Source organism: Cherax quadricarinatus, chromosome 1 (assembly GCF_038502225.1).
Source record: "Cherax quadricarinatus isolate ZL_2023a chromosome 1, ASM3850222v1, whole genome shotgun sequence".
Classification (NCBI taxonomy): domain Eukaryota; kingdom Metazoa; phylum Arthropoda; class Malacostraca; order Decapoda; family Parastacidae; genus Cherax; species Cherax quadricarinatus.
In genome coordinates this window covers 79,912,175-79,933,709 of record NC_091292.1, presented here as the reverse complement: position 1 = coordinate 79,933,709, position 21,535 = coordinate 79,912,175, and the positions used below count along the sequence as shown (strand labels likewise).

The 21,535-nt window shown below is 39.5% G+C and overlaps 1 protein-coding gene across 6 annotated transcripts in view; it reads right to left on the bottom strand.

The window, feature by feature from the left end:
• Window positions 1-21,535, bottom strand: part of LOC128688956 (receptor-type guanylate cyclase Gyc76C) — a 619,662-nt gene that overhangs the window by 20,483 nt on the left and 577,644 nt on the right. For all 6 annotated transcript variants that reach the window (XR_011391737.1, XM_070083032.1, XM_070083048.1 and 3 more), the window contains 2 exons: window positions 4,882-5,039; window positions 1,140-1,421 (listed from right to left, as the gene is read on the bottom strand). Coding sequence is in view for 5 of the 6 variants with exons in the window: in XM_070083032.1 (XP_069939133.1) it covers window positions 1,140-1,421; window positions 4,882-5,039 (440 nt within the window). In the remaining variant the exon portion in view is untranslated. The remainder of the gene's footprint in view (window positions 1-1,139; window positions 1,422-4,881; window positions 5,040-21,535) is intronic.

Genomic DNA, 21,535 nt, shown 5'->3' with positions numbered 1-21,535 from the left:
AGTGCACTAGTGAAAGAATATTAGACTCCCCAGTTGACGTGTATTGGACTTGTGGTGTGATTTGCTTACTCCTGAACATTGGTAAAAATCGAACATTTCCGCTACTTTGAGCTCAATTTCAAGGTTGTGTTCATCGTGAAAGTAATCAAAATCATCTCTATTTCTGTAATATGTTTTCCATTTTATCACTTGAGACCATGAAAACGAGAATACAACGATAAATAATATACGAAAATACACCTCAAAGTCGGCGTCTTAATCCAAAAAAACGGTCAGTTTTTTTTTTCTCATTACGCACTGCGTGCTGCAGGATTTTTTTTATGTGGTGCACACTGACCACACAGACCCATTCTCTCACATGTGGGCCTACCAGCTTTCTCCCGCTAGATTTGAAGCCGCTAGAATTTACGCGTATTAATACGTCAGAAACAGTGGCGCGTAAGACGTATATATAAGGCGTAAACAGTCAAAGGGTTAAATTTGGCTATGATATATTCTCCATGTTCATCCCTTGTGCAGGATTTATCGATACATTCGAGTTGATTTGAGTAGTATATAGCTGTTCCTCCCCCTTGCTGGCCTGTTCTACAGTCGTGTATGGCCATGTAGCCAGGAATGGTATAGACATCTGTAATATCAGGCTTAAGCCAGGTTTCTGTGAGTGTGATGATTGATGAGTGAGGTGAAAGTGTTGAATGATGATGAAAGTATTTGGAGGGGGGATTTTCTTTCTTTTTGGGTCACCCTGCCCCGGTGGGAGATGGCCAACTAGTTAAAAAAAAAAAAACTTTTGGATGTCTGAAATGGATTAACTGGATTTACATTATTTCTCATGTGGAAAATAGTTTCAGTTTTACTCGATTTCACATTTTGTTCGACTCTCTGGAACAAATTAAAGATGAAAAGGGGAGGGTCCACTGTACCGTATTTGTGTTCTTATCCATTATGATGGTATTTTATACCATTTTTTCCAGAGAGAGTGGAACATTATATAAATCAAGGAAATGGCTAACGAGATAGCCTCAAGAATACTGAAAGGGAGACAGGTACTTTGAAAATGTCATGAAAGGGAAATATGTGATTTTTAAAGTGTGGCAAAATCTGTTAAAATAATAATATATTACATCACTATAACTCACCTGGCAATACTTGATGTTCGGTTGCCCATAGAAGAAAGTCTAGGACTGCGGCGCTTTACCTCAGTATCGTATTCATTAAGTTGAAGCATTGGTGCTGATAATGACTCTGTACATTCCCTACGTTGAATGGCTTCAGGTGTGGCTGAATTGAGCCAGAAAGTGAGCACTTCTCCCTTACCCTTCATTGAGACTAGTCCACGTTCTTCCATCACATAGCCACCAAGTTTTTTTAGTGCATTATGGCACTGTTCAGATATGTGTATTCTTAATGGCTCTCCATTACTATTTGTAAACAAAATAAAAAACTTTGTTAGTGAGAAAATTATTCTTGCCAAAAGAATATCACACATTAAAGAGAATCTACAGGAGGTGATGAGAAAAAACTGACAAACTCACCAGTGAGCAAAATTTGCATTTTCTATACCAAAAAGTTAGAGATTACTTCACTGAAAACCATCCAAACTTGCTGTACCTCTCCTCAACTACTTCACTTGAGGTTACCTCTGTGATTATGCTGCTGAAAATAAAACTGAAAATGCCAAAGGTTCCCCATCTGCCAACATCTTTAATATTGTTAAAAAGCACCTATTAAATTACACATAAATGTTATGCCAATTAATAGTCTGTAAATTCTCATGCTTTGATTTCACCATCTCACTTCAATCATTCCATTAAATGCAGATCATTGAACCAATGTAAATTCTATGTAATTTACTTGTACTTGACCACTTTGTCATTTGCAACCTGTCTCAATGTACTTGTGATTGTAGTGATTTACACAAGCTATACTGAGGCTCAATGTCTTACATATTATAATAGGTCTACATTTAAGTGGTATGTAAGCCTTAGGATTAATCTGCCTGAAATGCATTATATAATATAGTGGCTTTCTTCTGTGCCTACATTTCTATCAAATTATGTTTCAAATCACAAAGATCTACTCTAACTCTTTTATGACTCGCAAGTTCACACTTTTACCCTGCCTTTTCATAAAAGGATATCTGACCATGCGGTCATGCCCAAAAACACTGATCTGGTTCCTGAGAAAACCAATGAACTTGCCACAGTATTTGGTAAGCAAGGGAATGGCTTCTACCAATGTATGTTATTATTATTGTTGTTGTTGCTATTATTATTATTAGTAGTAGTAGTAGTATTAATGAGAGCTGCATTAGCTGCTGACATCAGAGCCAAGGCATCTGGCTCAGCCAATCAATTCACGAAAACATCGTTCCCATGTTCTTCCACCCAAGACTTTAACATTTATTGGGTTTGAGGTGCTTTTGTATGCTCTGTTATTTTACTCTTTTTTATTGTTCTGACTAGATGTACATAACAATAATGAGTTAGACATGATTACAGCCAAAATATGCAAAGCCAATGAAAATGCTGGCTGAGAAGTTGGATTTAAAAGCCCTTTGGACTCTGTACCAGAGGAGTTTAAGCCCTACTGTGGAGATATTTTGAGGATGTTAAAAAAAATAATAAAACAAAGAAGACACTGAAACTGTCAAGGAAAGTTTCCCTAATGATGTCTTGCTAGAATACTAGCATTCTTCCCTGTCTCTGCCATCCTTGACATCAAACAAGCACAACATAGCTATTACATTCATGAGTACCTACTTATATTTACATTATTACACTAGCTGTTGTTTTGCAGGTTATTAAAGCATATTTGTCAGATTTTTAGTTTTCTTAGATTTCTGAATACAACCCCTTGCTGCATTTCTACTGATGCTTCCTCTCAGACCAATAGTGCAGTGGGTGGATTTTACATATAGTACCTTAAAGCTTGTTAAATTTGTTTTAAAATGAGACCAGATTAATTTAAAATTGTACTGTTGATTACTAAGATATTGTTTAAAAAAATGTTGCACAATTTTGTAGGCAATTTTCTCAAAAGTGAGTTTGTTGGTTTTCATCTCAGCACCTCGTATCTATATAAATTACAACTGACCTAAATGTTAAAATTATTTTGAATACAGATATTTTAATTAGTTTGTGCTGAAGAACCCTTCATGTGGAGTTCCTTGATGCCAATGAAAGGCTCTTGAGCCTAGGACTGGGAACTACCCTCCCAGTCATTGAACTGAGTTTGACTGTTTCTTATTCACTAGGCACTGTATGACCTCTACAGTTTTAGTGATTTCCTGTGAATGTAATAATAATCATTATGCCAAGGGAAAAACTTCTGTTACTGCTTTAACAAAGAATTAATATAATAAGAGTAAGGAATTTTAGTTTGTGACAAACTGTTTGGTGTTGTACTTCTCTGAAGACATCAACCTGCTACCACTGTTTCTTTTATTAAGACTTGTATACTCTACAACCAATTAGTGTTACTTTTTAAATTCAAGACTGTCTATTATTATCATTTGCCATTTATAATTCTTTATGCAATAGTCAACTGGTTCTCTGTAAAACAGAAAGTGAAATTATATAAGCAAATGTCTTTATTATAGGGTGGCTCTGTAGATTTGTACACTGTTTGATCAGTCAAGTTAAGAAGAGTTAGATCTAACCAGTGACTGGATGGGTGAGCACACAAACACAATCTTTCCTTTACCTACTTCCTATACTGAGAGACTGGTCATTAATCATTTCTAAAATTTTAATTAGCAACACTGAAAATTGTGCTAGAGAATCCTCTGTTACTGATTTAGATATCATTAGACATCACTAAGAAATCTCAGTACAGCACTGGATTTAGACCGTCAGATGTAGAGATGCTCATGAGTTTGAACTAAAATATGATACATAATTCCATGTCTGACAATACTAACTTGTGATGAAATCATTATGGTAGTTTGTTTCTGCTACCATGTTGACTTACTTGATGGCTGCTGCTCCCTGAGCAATTGTGGTGTGGCTAATGCTACTCCTAATTTGCTTAAAGCAATTACTGCTACTTCCAGCCCAATGATGGTTATTTGCTGTGGCATTTGTGAATTTAACGCAGCTACCTGATGACTGTGGCACTTATGTCTAGTGCCTTTGTGTCTTTATCTGACTTACCAATGGTGGATTTGCATATTAAAGCTGCAGTAATTACTAGGCTTTGGGACCACCTTCTCATTAATATTTTAACAGTCACATAGATGGAGGGGTATCTCTTTACCAACATCTTTGATATTTGCCTAACCCAGTGTGGCATTTGTTAGCTATAAATTTAATACATAAGCCTTTTGTTTCAAAAACTAAATGAATTAAAACTGTTTGCACCTAGCTGTTGTGCATGAGCCAGTCCAAAATTATACTATGTTTTTTGTACAATAATAGGAAACCTTAATATTCATAGGTTTGATAGTACAGAATGTATGTTTTTAGGTTCCAATCTTATGACCTGTGACAACTATTAAGTGACCTAAGCTTACTGTCACGGAGGTCTGATGTCATGTATGGACTCCCAAATATTGTGCAAGGTTTTTAATAAGACCTCTCATCTAATTCTTTTAGTGTACCTATCTCAAATATAACTAGTGGATGATCTCACTAACTTCATGCACTCTGAGCCCATGAAACCTGGCCAATATGTATACTTGTAATTTCTTATATCCTCTCTTTAATATAGTCCAGAAAAATATAATTTCTTAAAAAATGAAATAATAGACCAATTAACTTTTTATTCAGGCCATATGCTGTCAGTGCATTTAATTCATTAATAATTAATTTAGTAATACAGCACAAAGTGCTACTCTAAAATAAAATTCTAGCAGCCACTTAACCCACCATTATGACTTACCTCTCCATTCTTGAAGCAGTATTAACAGTGTCACCAAAGAGACAGTATCTTGGCATAGTGAGACCAACAACCCCAGCAATTACTGGGCCCGTGTGCAGCCCAATCCGCAACCGAAGTTTCTCTTCAGGACGATGGCGGATGACAAATTTATTTTGAACCTTCAGAAATTAAAACAAGAAAAACATAAACTTAAAATAAAAATAAAGAACGACATCCATTAATGATATTCTCTAATACAGTGGACCCTGGAGTTTCGGCAGCATTGACTTTCGTGAAATTCGACCTTCGGCGTGTTTTTTTTGGCAAAATTTGGCCTCGGGTTTCATGATTAGACTCGTGTTTCGGTGACCGTCCAGTACCCGTCCGCCCATCACCGCGCACACCAAGCCAGTCTTCCACGCCATTCACGCTCAGTGTGCCATTGTTTACCAACACGTGACCATCACCCCACGGGTTCATACAATACATTTCATAATAATCCATTGCTTTTTGTGCTTGCAACTGCTAAATAAGTCATCATGGACCCAAGGAAAGCTAGTTCAAGTCCTTTGGTAAATAAAGTGAGGAACACGATCCAGAGGGATTTTGAAGGGTTTGAGGCAGACCTTGTCCCTGCTGACCCTCTGCCTGTTGTGGAAGGTGTTGTGGCATTGGGCAAGTTCATGGGGTTGGAGGTGAGTGACGGGGATGTGGAAGAGTTGGTGGAGGACCACAGGGAAGAGCTAACCACTGATGAACTGCAAGAGCTTCAACTGGAACAGCATCAGACCACAGCTGAGGAACTTGCTTCAGAGGAGGAGGAAAAGAGAGTGAAGGAGGTTCCTTCTTCAGTGATTAAGGACATGTGTGGAATGTGGAATGAGTTGCAAAGTTTTGTTGAAAAGTATCACCCTGACCAAGCTTAAACAAGCCATATCTGCAACATGTACAATGACAGTGTTGTGTCCCACTTCAGGGAAATCTTAAAGAAACGCCAGAAAAAGACCTCTCTTGACAGATATTTTGTGCGACAGGGGTCCAGTGACTCTCAAGTTGTTCCCAGTGTCATTAAAAGAAGAAGGGAAGTAACCCCAGATAAGGACTTGCTACCTAAAGTCCTAATGGAAGGAGATTCTCCTTCCAAACAATAGCGTACACCTTCCTCCTATCCCCTCCTCCCATCTTCCATCTACCCAGAAGTCTTCAGTAAAGGTAAGTGTAATGTTACTATTATTTTTTATATGCATGTACTTGATTTCTCATTGATTTCAGTATATAAATCTTTATTTAATTTGAAAAAAAAAATTTATTTTAATATTTTTGGGTGTCTGGAACGGATTAATTTTATTTCCATTATTTCTTATGGGGAAAATGGTTTCGAGTTTCGTGAATTTCGACTTTCGGCAGGCTCTCTGGAACGGATTAATCATGAAACTCGGGGGGGGTCCACTGTACATATAATAATGAGCCTCTTTTAATTTTTTTAATGAAGCTTGAAACTTTTTAAGAGCCTTAATACTATACACTATAAATTACCATACATATATCACATCAGAGCAACGAACTGTTGAAGTACATAAAATATAACAAATTATGAATACAATAGTAATCATCCAATATGCTACAGTCAGTTCTCTTATAAACCTCCTCTACAGTACAATATTTTACAAATGCAGTATAAAAACTGAGACCAAAACTGAATAGTACATGAAAAAGCCTTCATAGTCGGTGCTATTCAATTTTGGTTGCAATTTTTCAATTGCATTTACAAAAAACTGAACTATGTAGAATAGTGTTACAAGAGAGTTTACTGCAATTGGTTCACAAATATCCCTATTTTCAGGAAAACAACCTTATCATACTATATAACAGTGCATGAGGAGGAAGGACAGCACAAAATCAAGTGTGCCAGGTGGTTTAGAAGGAGGGTCCCCAAACTCTTGTCACTGACCCCTTCATGAAGTTTCAGATTGTTCATCGACCCCTTCATGAAGTTTTAGATTGTTCACTGACCTCCTCCATGAAGTTTCAGATTGTTCATTGACCTCCTCCATGAAGTTTCAGATTGTTCATTGACCTCCTCCATGAAGTTTCAGATTGTTCATTGACCCTTTCATGAAGTTTTAGATTGTTCATTGACCTCCTTCATGAAGTTTCAGATTGTTCATCGACCCATTCATGAGTTTCAGATTGTTCATTGACCCCTCCATGAAGTTTCAGATTATTCATCAACCCCTTTATGAAGTTTCAGATTGTTCATTGACCCCTCCATGAAGCTTCAGATTATTCATCGACCCCCTCATGAAGTTTCAGATTGTTCATTGACCCCCAAACATTCATTATATGAAAATAATTTAATGAATAGTACCTTAACTAACAGTACTATGAATAATAACAGATAATAATAATAATAATAATAAATAAATAATAATAATAATAATAATAATAATAATAATAATAATAATGACCTCAAAAATATTAGTAATATTTAAATTGTGAAATATATAAGATTTAACATACCCTTTTTTACTGAAACTGTTGATATTATTAATGGGAAGGATGCATCTGATGAGCATCAACAAGGGCAATTATATTTGGTTGGAGCTTGGTGAGTTTTAGTTGTAGGTCATCATGTTCTGTTCTGCTTAGTTAGAACTGTATCTGCATGGCTAAAACCAGCTTCAACCATGTACGAACTTGGGAAAGCAAATAAAAATGGCTCAACCACTGCACAAAGCCAGGGATATTTAACAACAGGTGAGGGAGTACACTTAGTACGAGAAGTGAACAGGAATACTACACATACAGTGGAATACTGAGTTTCGAACACATCGACTATTGAACGCTTTGAGTTTCGACCGCTTTTTTCGCACCAACTTTGTCCCGAGTATCAAATGTACCCCGTGTATCGAACCGTGCACCAGACCTGTCTGCCTGCCTGCATCCCCCGTGCAGGCATCGTGAGCCAGTCTGGCTTTGTTTATGCTTGAGTGAACACTAACCTGTATGCTCATTTAAACATTTCACAATTAATTCATTGTGTTTGGTGCTTGTTTATTAAGTGCAACTGTGAAATAAGCTACCATGGTGGTGATGGTGGATGGTGGTGGATGGTGGTAGATGGTGGTGGATGGTGGTGGATGATCAGGGTGGTGGATGGTGGTGGTGGTGGATGGTATTGGTGGATGGTGGTGGTAGTGGATGGATGGTGGTGCTGGTGGATGGTGGTGGGTGGTGGTGGGGGATGGTGGATGGTGCCTTCTTCAGAGATTAAGGAGATCTGTACAATGTCGAATAGGGTGCAGGCATTTGCTGAAAAATATCACCCTGAGCAAGCTGAAACAAGCCATCTCTGCAACAAGTTCAGTGACAGAACCATGTCCCCTTTTAGAGAAATCTTAAAGAAGAGAAATAACCCTAGATAAGGACCTGTTACCTAAAGTCTTTATGGAAGGGGATTCCCCTTCCAAACAATAAGTGCTCCCTTACTCCTCCTCCCTATCTCCCATATGCCATCAACAATCTTCAATAAAGGTACATAAGTAAAAATGTTAGGTAGTAGGTTGGTAGACAGCAACCGCCCAGGGAGGTACTACCGTCCTGCCAAGTGAGTGTAAAACAAAAGCCTGTAATTGTTTTACATGATGGTAGGATTGCTGGTGTCTTTTGTCTGTCTCATAAATATGCAAGATTACAGATACATCTTGCTACTTCTTCTTACACTTAGGTCACACTACACATACATGTACAAGCATATATACACACACCGGTCTGGGTTTTCTTCTATTTTCTTTCTAGTTCTTGCTCCTGTTTATTTCCTCTTATCTCCATGGGGAAGTAGAACAGAATTCTTCTTCCTTCCATGCGTGTTGTAAGAGGCGACTAAAATGCCGGGAGCAAGGGGCTAGTAACCCCTTCTCCTGTATATATTACTAATTGTAAAAGAAGAAACTTTAGTTTTTCCTTTTGGGCCACCCCGCCTCGGTGGGATACGGCCAGTGTGTTGAAAGAAAGAAAGAAAGAAAGAAGTAAAAATGTTATTTTATACCTGGAGTTTACCTGGAGAGAGTTCCGGGGGTCAACGCCCCCGCGGCCCGGTCTGTGACCAGGCCTCCTGGTGGATCAGAGCCTGATCACCAGGCTGTTACTGCTGGCTGCACGCAAACCAATGTATGAGCCACAGCCCAGCTGGTCAGGTACCAACTTTAGGTGCTTGTCCAGTGCCGGCTTGAAGACTGCCAGGGGTCTATTGGTAATCCCCCTTATGTATGCTGGGAGGCAGTTGAACAGTCTCGGGCCCGTGACACTCATTGTATAGTCTCTTAACGTGCTAGTGACACCCCTGCTTTTCATTGGGGGAATGTTGTATCGTCTGCCAAGTCTTTTGCTTTCGTTGTGAGTGATTTTCGTGTGCAAGTTTGGTACTAGTCCCTCTAGGATTTTCCAGGTGTATATAATCATGTATCTCTCCCACCTGCTTTCTAGGGAATACAGGTTTAGGAACCTCAAGTGCTCCCAGTAATTGAGGTGTTTCATGTTTATATGTTTATTTAAATGTTTATTTATCTATTACTAATTGTACTATGTATATTTGTTGTATGTAAAACTATAACTCTAGTTTTTTGTGAATATTTTTGGGTTTCTGGAATGGATTATGTAAATGTATTTACATTATTTCTTATGGGAAATATTTCTTCGAGTTTCAAATGTTTCAACTTTAGAACTACCTACTCGGGGTACCACTGTATGTATACCCTTCCAAGGACAAGAGAGATGAGAGGGACAAGGGGAATGGTGGAAGGTCACAGATACACAATGCAAAGCACATCCCCAGACATTTATTGACCCCCCTTTTGACACCCAGCCATTTATCAGCCCCTTCGATAGTCCCACTGATCCTTAGGGGTTGATACTGACCACTTTTGGAAACCCTTGTTTAACCAGTTTAGAATGCACAGCAGGCTGTTTAATAAACTGCAGGGTAAAACAAACCGTGATATATGACAATACCTGAGCAATCCACTGTAACAATCAACTGATGAACCTGCATCAACATTCCAAAATCCTCAACTTTCAACATCACATCAACCCCAACCATCAACCTTGGCCCAGAAGAACCACAGATACCTTCTCAACTCACTGCAGGACATTAAGCATGAGCAACCCAACCTGAAGATAGGTAATAAATACTCAACAATATTAAAGTAACCATTTCTAAGCTACAGTGCCTGTAAAAATAATCCAGACTTCAACTTTATTACTAGAGAAATTAAAAAAAAAAACATAAACATTATGGACCAAAACCTGTAGTACAGTAAACCCTCGGTTATTGGCCATTCCAGATATCAGCCAATTCGGTTATCGCTCGGTTTTTTGGCCGAAATTTTATCCCAGTTAGCAGCTGTTATTTCGGTTATTGGCCGTATTGGACGCATCCACCTGTAGCAAAGTATGAAAGTGAAGGAGGAAGAGAGAGGGGAGAATGTGCCTTCTTCAGTGATTCAGTGATTCTGCAATATGTACGATACTAAAGCAGCAGGAGTCGATAAAGGCTATAGCGCCAGCCAGCGATGAAGTGTAGCATTAACAGTGTAGCAAGTAAGTTAAGCAAATAAGCAATAGACAAAGGAAGACATGAAACTGACTCCTCCAATGTTGTAGGTATATAGGGCCACTGACATTATACGCTGTCCTGCCTATCTTCCACCACCCTAAACCAATGCCAGCATCTCCTCCAAGGTACAGAAAGTGTAAATATTTCTTATTTATAAATTACGTACATTGCTACAGTGTGAACAGTGGTGGAAGCAGAGCTGCTACTATATGTACAGCTTATGCTGTCAGTGGCCCTTATAAACCCAACAACAACACCACCACCACCAGCCCTCACATACCTAGTGACATATGTTATTCATTCTAGAGTATATATCATGTTTCTATGTTATTAATATTGTTTATTATGTCATATTAGATGAACTGCGATAGATAAATAAGCCGTGGAGTTGATATTTATATTTAAGCATTTTGTCCTGTCTCCAAACAATAAACTCGCTTCCCTCTCCACTCCTTGCCATTTTGCATATGCCAACAAGACTCTTCAATAAAGGTAAAAGTGATTTAAATGTTCATTTATCCATTTCATTAGTCAATTATTTAGTTCTCACTGTTTTGTGTACGTAAAACTATAGTCAATCTTTAAAAAAATGTATTTTTTGTTAATATTTTTGGGTGTCTGAAATGGATTAATTGGGTTTACATTAATTCTTATGGGAAATATTATTTCGTTTTTTGGACATTTTGGTTGTAGGCCGAACTTTTGGAATGAATTATGGCCAATAACTGAGGGTCCACTGTACTTGGTACTTAAATTAATATTTTGTCTCTCCCTTGGCCTTGATGACCATTTGAAGCCAAATAAACTAAAATAGCTGTGTAGTTTAAAAATTTGAAGAGAGCTTTGACTGTACGTATAGATCATTTAGCACTCTAGCCAATAAAATAGAAATATAACACACTTAAGAAAAACAGTGATAAGATTAACAAATAATAAAAACTACTATCATGAATGAAACAAGCAACACAAATACAGTAGGGCCCTGCTTTTCACCTAACAGCGAAAATATGGCGACCGCAAATTATGACCAAAACTTTCTATACGGCAAGCGGTTTTTCAAATATGGCGCTTGCCACCCAGTTTGTTTACATTCTCCATGAGCACATCTCTCTATTATGTAATAATAATCACTCTCGGGCACATTAAATGTCTTATTTTACGTCAATATAGACATTTTCATAAATTCATCTATGATATTTTCTTCAAAATTATGTAAGAAACACGTTACATAGCATATAAAAGGACCCCAATGGAAATAAGTCACTCTGTCTGACTTCTTTGGGTTATCCTAGGTACTTTACACATATGCTGCTATGTATGATAATCTATGTAACTGTATTTGTGTATGCCTGAATAAACTTACATACTTACTTATAAACAGGCTGTTTATATGCTATGGAGGAGTGTTGCCGGGTGGAGGGAAAACATTACGTAAAACTAATAATAATCACTCTTGGGCACATTAAATGTCTTATTTTACGTTAATATAGACATTTTCATTAACCCTTTGAGGGTCGACAGGCCCTCTCCGAAACTCGTTCTCAGGGTCGGCCAAATTTAAAAAAAAAAAAAATATTTTCTCCTATGAAAAGATAGAGAATCTTTTCCCGATCATAAAGACACCAAAAGTTTGAAATTTGATAGAAAACTTACGAAATTATGCTCTCGCAAAGTTAGCGGTCTCGGCGATGTTTACGCATCGGCGATTTTGCCCACTTTGAGCCCCATTTTCGGCCAATTTCGCTGTACTAGTCGACAAAAAACATGAATATTTCGCTAGAACTCCATCTTTTCTATCGAATGGGTGCAAGAAACCACCCATTTATGAAATTCAACTATCCAGTACAGTGGTCAGAATTTAGCAATTTTGCCAATTTCACACAAATTTCAAAAGATGCCAATTTCCGAATAGGGTCCAGAATAAACAAGAAAGACATTCCTGGCACTAAAATGACATTTCCTCTAGTCATTAGTCACGTCTCAAGGCCCCTCTTATATTCTTTTGCTTTCCATTTTGAATTTTTATTCTCACAAAAAATATAAGATTTACTGTTATGCAGACTACAGCATTAGTGTAAAAAATGGTATAAATATTATTGGTGCACTTGTGAAAGAATATTAGACTCACCAGTTGACGTGTATTGCACGCTTGGCACGATTTGTTTACTTTTGAAGTTTGGTAAAAATCGAACATTTCTGCTACTTTGAGCTCAATTTCAAGGCACCTTTCATTGTAAAACCAGCCAAAATCATCTCAATTTCTGTAATATGTCTTCCATTCTATAAAATGAGACCAAGAAAACTAGAATACAACAATAAATACCATACGAAAATACACTGCAAAGTCGCTGATTTATTCCAAAAAAATGGTCAAAGTTTTTTTTTCTCATTATGCACTGTGTGCTGCAGGATTTTTTTTAGACTGTGCACACTGACCACATAGACCCATTCTTTCATATGAAGGCCTACCAGCTTTCTCCCACTAGATTTGAGGCCGCTAGAATTTATGCGTACTAGTACGTCAAAAACCCCTACCCGTAAGACGTACTAGTACGACGAAAACCCTCAAAGGGTTAATCCATCTATTATATTTTCTTCAAAATTATATAAGAAACACGTTACATAACATATAAGCATTTTATGTTTATATACTATGGAGGTGTGGTAGCCGGGTGGAGGGAAAACATTACGTCACTCCCCTTAATACAGAACGCTTTTGTTTATAATTCTCAGCTTGAATTATTCATTACTTCTCCCTTTGTTTATCATGGCATCTAAAGGTAGTTGTTAGAAACAATTAAACTCAGTGAACACGGTAAGTCCATGGTAATAATATGGCTTTGGGCCACATTAACCCCTTGACTGTCGCAACCCCCAATCCTGAGATGTCTCCTGGTGTCGCAAAATTTAAAAAAAAAAAAAAAAAAAGATTTTTTCTTTTGAAATGATAAGAGAATCTTTTCCCGATTGTAATGACACCAAAAAAAAACGAAATTTGATGGAAAACTGACGGAATTACGCTCTCGTGAAGTTAGCGACCTCAGCGATATTTACAAATCGGCAATTTCGCCCACTTTGAGCTCTATTTTCGGCTAATTCCATTGTTCCAGTCGACCAAACTCATAGCTATTTCTTTAGAACTCCATTTCTTCTATCGATTGAGTACAAAAAACTGCCCATTTACCGATTTCAACTACCCAATAACGTGGTCAGAAATTTGCAATTTGGCCAATTTCACGAAAATTAAAAAATATGACAATTTCAAAATAAGGTCTAGAATGAACAATGCAGACATTCCTGGCTCTAAAATAACATTTTCTTTGTTAATCAGTCATGTCTCCAGGCCCCTCTGATATTACTCTTGCTTTCTACTTTGAATTTTTATTCAAACAAAAAATAGAAGATTTACTATTATGCAGACTACTGCAATGCTGTAATAATTGTATAAATAACATCAACCCATTCATGACTGCATATTAGAATGGCTAGTTGGACATTTATTGGACAATGACATCATTTGTTTACTTTTGAACATCGGCAAAAATCAAACATTCCCCCTACTTTGAGCTCCATTTCCAGGTTCTTTTTATAGTAAAATCAATCAAAATCACCTCTATTTCTATAATATGTTTTCTATTCTATCAAATGAGACCAAGAAAACACGAATACAACCATAAATACTATACAAAAATAGACCACAAAGTCGGCATTTTAATTAAAAAAAAAAGGTCGGAGTTTTTTTTTTCTCATTATGCACTGCATGCTCCAGGATTTTTTTTTATATGGTGCACACTGACCACACAGACCCTTTCTCTCACATGTGGGCCTACCAGCTTTCTCCTGCTTGATTTGAAGCCGCTAGAATTTATGAGTACATATACGTCAAACACGGTACCTCGTAAGATGATATATACGGCCGCGACAGTCAAAGGGTTAAATATCGTGTAGTATGTAGGTAGGTGTAGGTATGTAGCCCAGGCAGACTACATACCTACATTATTATTATAACTGATAATTATACATATGTGTACCTGTACTTAAGTAAACTTCCACACTGTGCTGGCATGCAGGTACACATTAAAATCACTAAGAGAGTCTTATTAGTCTTGAAGATGCCATGTTATTAATGTTAACCCTTAAACTGTCCAAACGTAGATCTACGTTTTTTCAACATTTGAAAGTATGTAAAAAAAGTAGATTTTCTTTGTTTTTTTAGATTTGAAAACGTGTAAAAAAACTTTGAGCTACTTGTTTTTTTTTGTTATATTTGAAAATATGTAAAAGAAACGTAGCTCTACTTTTGGAGCACTACGCATGTGAATGTAGATCTGCCTGGACAGTTTAAGGGTTAATAATAATAACACAATAACAATCACTCTGAGAAGCATTAAATATCTTATAAAACGTTAATACAGTGGAACCTCTACTTGCGAGTGCATCCACGTGTGAGTTTTTCCAAATACGAACAGTCAATGGGTCAATTTTTTTGCTTCCATACGCAAGCAAAATTTCCATAGGCGAGCAGACCTCAAGGGAGGTTCCTTGACACTGGTGAGGGGCTCTTGCTCTTGATCTAGGGAACTGTATCTCATTTGTTTGTTGGACTATCTTATTGAAACTTGGGCAATGTATGATGGAAAGATGCTTCTTAATGTAATAATAATAATAATAATAATAATAATAATAATAATAATAATAATCAGATGTATAATAATAATAATAATATGTATAATAATAAGTATAATAATATAATACAATAATAATAATAATATAATACGTATAATAATACATCTATAATAATAATGTACTACATAATGATTATAATAATAGATGACTTCAAAAGGCTGTCACTAGATTGGGAGCTGCTGTGGCTGCCTCCACCTGTTACGTAATGACATATTTTATGCATTCTGGAGTATATATCAGGTTTCTGTGTTATTTATATTGTTTATTATTTCATATTAGATGAAATGTGATAGATAAATAAGCCGTAGAGTTGATGATAGCGAAATATTCAAGGAGTATTTTGTCCTGTCTCCAGACAAATTCTCATTGGTCGCCGCCGCTGCCACATATATAATGACATATTTTATTCATTCTAGAGTATATATCATGTTTCTATGTTATTTATATTGTTTGTTATGTCATATTAGATGAACTGTGATAGATAAATAAGCCGTAGAGATGATATTAGCAAAATTATTAAAGTACAGAATTCCACTGGAACAGATTAATTGCATTTCAATTAATTTAAATGAGGAAAACTGACTCTGCAAATGAGCAAATCCAATTGTGAGCAAGGTCATGGAACGGATTAAACTTGCAAGTAGAGGTTTCACTGTATAGACATTAAGCTTAATCCATCTAAATACACCCCACAGTAGAATAAATTAATATAAATATTAGATGTGGTAGCCAGGTGACTTGTAGGACTTGTGGTAGCCAGGCGACTTGTAGGATTTGTGGTAGCCAGGCAACTTGTAGTCCAACATCAGAGAAAATGTGTCACTGTAATATTACTGGGGGTAACTAGAAAATTATTCCTTTCATATGCCTTCAATCAGGGCATCATTTCTTCTAAAAATGGTGTTACATGAGAATGAGAGTGTTTCTCTTTATTTATTCTATTGTATCAACGTGGAGACAACAATGTAAAGTGACAAAAACCAGACATGTTCGTCTGGTTTGTTTACATTATGTGAGGGCGGCCCCTGCAGAGTACCCATACTTCCCAAACCTGACTTTCTACAAATAAAACTCACCTCTCACTCTACATTAAGATTACAAAAATTTTAAGGTAATTAATGAATGCACTGTATATGTATTTATCGCTCTGGGGAGCTTTAATTAAATATCGTAGTATATTATGTGTGGGTGGGGTGGAGTGGGCTGACCTGGCTGGCTACCATACCTCCCAAACCTGACTTCCTACAAATTAAACTCACCTCTCACCCTACATTAAGACTACAAATATTATAAGGAAAGTAATGGGTGTACTGTGTGTATATTTTATTTTTTATTGTTTTTAATGCCTAGTTCTATTACTAATGTAATATATGTTAGTGTAAACTTGTTACCTGGCATTTATATGCATTTATAAATGGAAAATATGGTGCTCTGCTTTCCGGCGATGTCTGCTTTCCAACAGTAGCCTGGAACCTAACCTGCCGTATAAGTGGGGCCCTACTGTAATACTATCATGCCAAATTAAGATAATCAGCCCCAGGTAACTTTTTAACCCTTTCACTGTTGAGACCTCTGATCGCAAACCTGCTGTGTCGAAAAATATTCAAAAAAAAAAAAAAAAAATTCTTACCAATATCTTAAGAATATTTTTCTGATTGTTTTAACACTTAAACAGTCCAAACATATACGTACAGTGGACCCCCGCATAACGATGGCATCACATAGCGATTATTTCGCATACCGCTTACTTTAATTGCAAAAATTTTGCCTCACATACCGCTTAAAAACCCGCTTACCGATTTTCGTCCGAGACGCGTCCAATGTGCGGCCTGAGCCACGCTCACATGTTCCGCCGGTGGCATTGTTTACCAGCCAGCCTCCGCGGTAACATCCAAGCATACAATCGGAATATTTCGTATTATTACAGTGTTTTCGGTGCTTTTTCTGGAAAATAAGTGACCATGGGCCCCAAGAAAGCTTCTAGTGCCAACCCTACAGCAATACCTGGAGAGAGAGATAAGGGTGAGAATTACAACAGAGATGAAGAAAAAGATCATTGATATGTATGAAAGTGGAGTGCATGTCTCCGAGCTGGCCAGGTTGTATAATAAACCCCAATCAACCATCGCTACTATTGGTGGTACAGCTGCTGCTGCTGCTGCACTGTCAGCTGCTGCTGCTGCTGCTGCACTGTCAGCTGCTGCTGCTGCTGTAGCACCGTTGTTGGTGTGGCTTATTGAGAATACCAAGAAACAATTAACCCCAGAGGATTTGCCACCCAGGATAACCCAAAAAAGTCAGTGTCATCGAAGACTGTCTAACTTATTTCCATTGGGGTCCTTAATCTTGTCTCCCAGGATGCAACCCACACAAGTCGACTAACACCCAGGTGAACAGGGAAAAATGCCTGGAACTAGTGCTCATATTGGTGAATTTAAAGCCAGCAAAGGTTGGTTTGAGAGATTTAAGAATCGTAGTGGCATACACAGTGTGATAAGGCCTGTTCTGGAAGAAAATGCCAAACAGGACCTACAGTACTCAGGAGGAAAAGGCACTCCCAGGACACAGTGTCTCATCAGTCATTGCTGCATCTTCAATAAAGGTAAGTGTCATTTATTCATTTAGTAGACTAGTACATGCACAATATATACTGTGCATGTACTACTCTACTATTGTGCATGTATCCTTCTCTTTGTGTGTGGGAAAATGTATATTTCATGTGGTAAAAATTTTTTTTTCATACTTTTGGGTGTCTTGCACGGATTAATTTTATTTCCATTATTTCTTATGGGGAAAATTCATTCACATAACGATTATTTCGCATAACAATTACCCCTCTTGCACGGATTAAAATCGTTAACCGGGGGTCCACTGTATATACATTCACTCGCGCAGCACCCCGAATGTTTTGACATGTTTTAGAATAAAAAAAAATTAGGGTCAGTACTTACCGAGATATGAGGCCGAGAAATTGGCACTGGATGCTCATGTGACAGCAACATTGAGTCCTGCCACTTGCAGAAATGTTGCCGATATACATTTTTTTCTATTTTTCATATTATTTTATGTAATGTTTATGTTCTGATAATTACAATTTGTAGTAGTTCTTGTCATTTTATAACCAATCTTTGTTCTGCCACTAGTATTAGGTACTTAAATTGTACTCAAATTGTTACAAACACACTGACAGGTGGACATTTACACATGACTTAACCATTTACTATTGTCTTGGAATATATACAAAGTATTTATATGTCCCAGCATTGTTTTGGATATGTGGAAGTATATAATAACAATGAGGAGGAGGAGGAGGAGAAGGAGGAAGAGGAGGAGAAGGAGGAAGAGGAGGAGGAGGAGGAGGAAGACGAGGAGGAGGAAGAGGAGGAAGAAGAGGAGGAGGAGGAAGAGGAGGAGGAGTTGGCAGAAGAGGAGTTGGAGGAGGAGGAGGAAGAAGAAGAGGAGGAAGAGGAAGAGGAGGAAGAGGAAGAGGAGGAAGAAGAGGAGGAAGAGGTAGAAGAGGAGGAAAAAGAGGAGGAGGAGGAAGAGGAGGAGGAAGAAGATGAGGAACAGGAAGAGAAGGAGGAAGAAGAGGAAGAGGAAGAAGAGGAGGAGGAGGAAGAGGAAGAGGAAGAGGAGGAAAAGGAAGAGGAGGAGGAGTAAGAGCAGGAAGAAGAGGAGGAAGGAAAGGAGGAGGAAGAGGAAGAGGAGGAGGAAGTGGAAAAGGAGGAAGAGGAAGAGGAGGAGGAGGAAGAGTAGCAGGAGGAGGAGGAAGAGGAAGAGGAGGAGGAGGAAAAAGAGAAAGAGGAGGAAAAGGAGGAGGAGGAAGAGGAGGAGGAGTAGCAGAAGGAGGAGTAGGAGGAGGAGGAGGAGTTGCAGGAGAAGTAGAAGGAGTATGAGGAGGAGGAGGAGTAGGAGGAGGACGAGGAGTAGGAGGAGGAGGAGTATTATGAGGAGGACTAGGAGGAGGAGGAGGAGTAGGAGGAGGAGGAGGAGTAGGAGGAGGAGGAGGAGTAGGAGGAGGAGTAGAAGGAGGAGTAGGACGAGGAGTAGGAGGAGTAGTAGGAGTAAGACGAGGAAAAATAGGAGTAGGAGGAGGAGGAAAAGGAGTAGGAGGAGGAGTAGGAGGAGGAGTAGAAGGAGGAGGAGGAGGAGTAGGAAGAGGAGTAGGAGAAGGAATAGGAGGAAGAAGAGGAGGAGGAGCAGTAGGAGGAGAAGGAGGAGTAGGAGGAGGAGTAAGAGAAGTACGAGGAGGAGGAGCAGTAGGAGGAGGAAGAGGAGTAGGAGGAGTAGCAGGAGTAGGAGGAGGAGGTGAAGGAGTAGGAGGAGGAGGAGGAGGAGGAGGAGAAGGAGTAGGAAGAGGAGTAGGAGGAAGAGTAGGAGGAGGAGTAGGAGGAGAAGGAGTAGGAGGAGGAGTAGGAGAAGTACAAGGAGGAGGAGGAGGAGGAAGAGGAGTAGGAGTAGGAGGAAGAGGAGAAGGAGGAGTAAGAGGTGGAGTAGGAGGAGCAGGAGAAGGAGGAATAGGACGAGAAGGAAGAGTAGGAGCAGGAGGAAGAGTAGGAGGAGGAGGAGGAGGAGAAAAAGGAGGAGGAGGAGTAAGAGGAGAAGTAGGAAGAGGAAGAGGACGAGTTGGAGGAGGAGCAGGAAGAGGAGGAGGAAGAGGATGAGGAGGAAGAGAAGGAAGAGGAGGAGGAAGAGGAAGAGGAGGAGGAGGAAGAAGAGGAGGAGGAGGAAGAAGAGGAAGAGGAGGAGGAAGAGTAGCAGGAGGAAGAGGAGAATGGAAGAGGAGAAGGAAGAGGAAGAGGAGGAAGAGCAGGAGGAGGAAGAAGAGGAGGAGGAAGAGGAAGAAGAGGAAGTGGAGGAAGAGGAAGAGGAGAAGAGGAAAAGGAAGAAGAGGAAGAGCAAGAGGAAGAGGAGGAAGAAAAGGAGGAGGAAGAGCAAGAGGAGGAATAGCAGGAAGAAGAGGAGGAGGAGGAGCAGGAGGAGGAGTAGGAGTAGGAGTAGGAGGAAGAGGAGGAGGAGGAGTAGGAGGAATAGGAGGAGGAGTAGGAGTAGGAGAAGGAGGAGGAGGAGTAGGAAGAGGAGTAGGAGAAGGAGTAGGAGGAGGAGGAGGAGGAGCAGTTGGAGGAGTAAGAGGAGGAGGAGGAAGAGGAGGAGGAGGAGCAGGAGCAGGAGGAGGAGTAGGAGGAGGAAGAGGAGGAGCAGTAGGAGGAGGAGAAGAGGAGGAGGAAGAAGAGGAGGAGGAGGAAGAGGAAGAAGAAGAGGAAGAGGAGGAGGAAGAAGAGGAGGAAGAGGAAGAGAAGGAGGAGGAGGAAGAGGAGGATTAGAAGAAGGAGGAGGAGGACGAGTAGGAGGAGGAGTAGGAAGAGTAGGAGGAGGAATAGGAGGAAGAGGAGGAGGAGTAGTAGGAGGAGGAAGAGGAGGAGTAGGAGAAGGAGCAGGAGTAGGAAAAGCAGGAGTAGGAGTAGGAGGAGTAGTAGGAGGAGCAGGAGGAGGAGGAGGAGTAGGAGGAGAAGGAAGAGGAGGAGGAAGAGGAGAAGAGAAGGAGGAAGAAGAGGTGGAAGAGGAGGAAAAAAAGGAGGAAGAGGAGGAGGAGGAGGAAGAGGAGGAGCAGGAGAGGAAAAAGAGGAGCAGGAGGAAGTGGAGAATGGAAGAGGAGGAGGAAGAAGAGGATGAGGAGGAAGAGGAGGAAGAGGAAGAGGAGGAAGACGAAGAGGAGGAAGACGAAGAGGAATAGGAGGAGGAAGAAGAGGAAGAGGAAGAGGAAGAGGAGGAGGAAGAGGAGGAGGAGTAGGAGGAGGAGGAGGAGTAGGAGGAGGAGTAGGAATAGGAAGAGGAGGAAAAGTAAGAGGAGGAGGAGGAGGAGGAGTTGGAGGAGGAGTAGGAGGAAGAGTAGAAGGAGGAGAAGTAGGAGGAGGACGAGTAGGAGGAAGAGTAGAAGTAGGAGGAGGAGGAGTAAGAGGAAGAGTAGAAGGAGGAGAAGTAGGAGGAGGAGGAGTAGGAGGAGGTGGAGGATGAGGAGGAGTAGGAGGAGGAGTAGGAGGAGGAGGAGTAGGAGGATGAGTAGGAGGAGGAGGAGAAGAAGTAGGAGGAGGAGGAGGAGTAGGAGGAGGAGGAATAGGAGGAGGAGGAGGAGTAGGAGGAATAGGAGGAGTAGGAGGAGGATGAGTAGGAAAAGGAGTAGGAAGAGAAGTAGAAGGAGGAGGATTAGGAGGAGGAGAAGGAAAAGGAGGAGAAGTAGGAAGAGGAGGAGGAAGATTAGGAGGAGGAGTAGGAGGAGGATGAGTAGGAAGAGGAGGAGGAGGAGTAAGAGGAGGAGGAGGAAGAGGAGGAAAAGTAGTACGAGGAGGATTAGGAGGAGGAGTAGGAAGAGTAGGA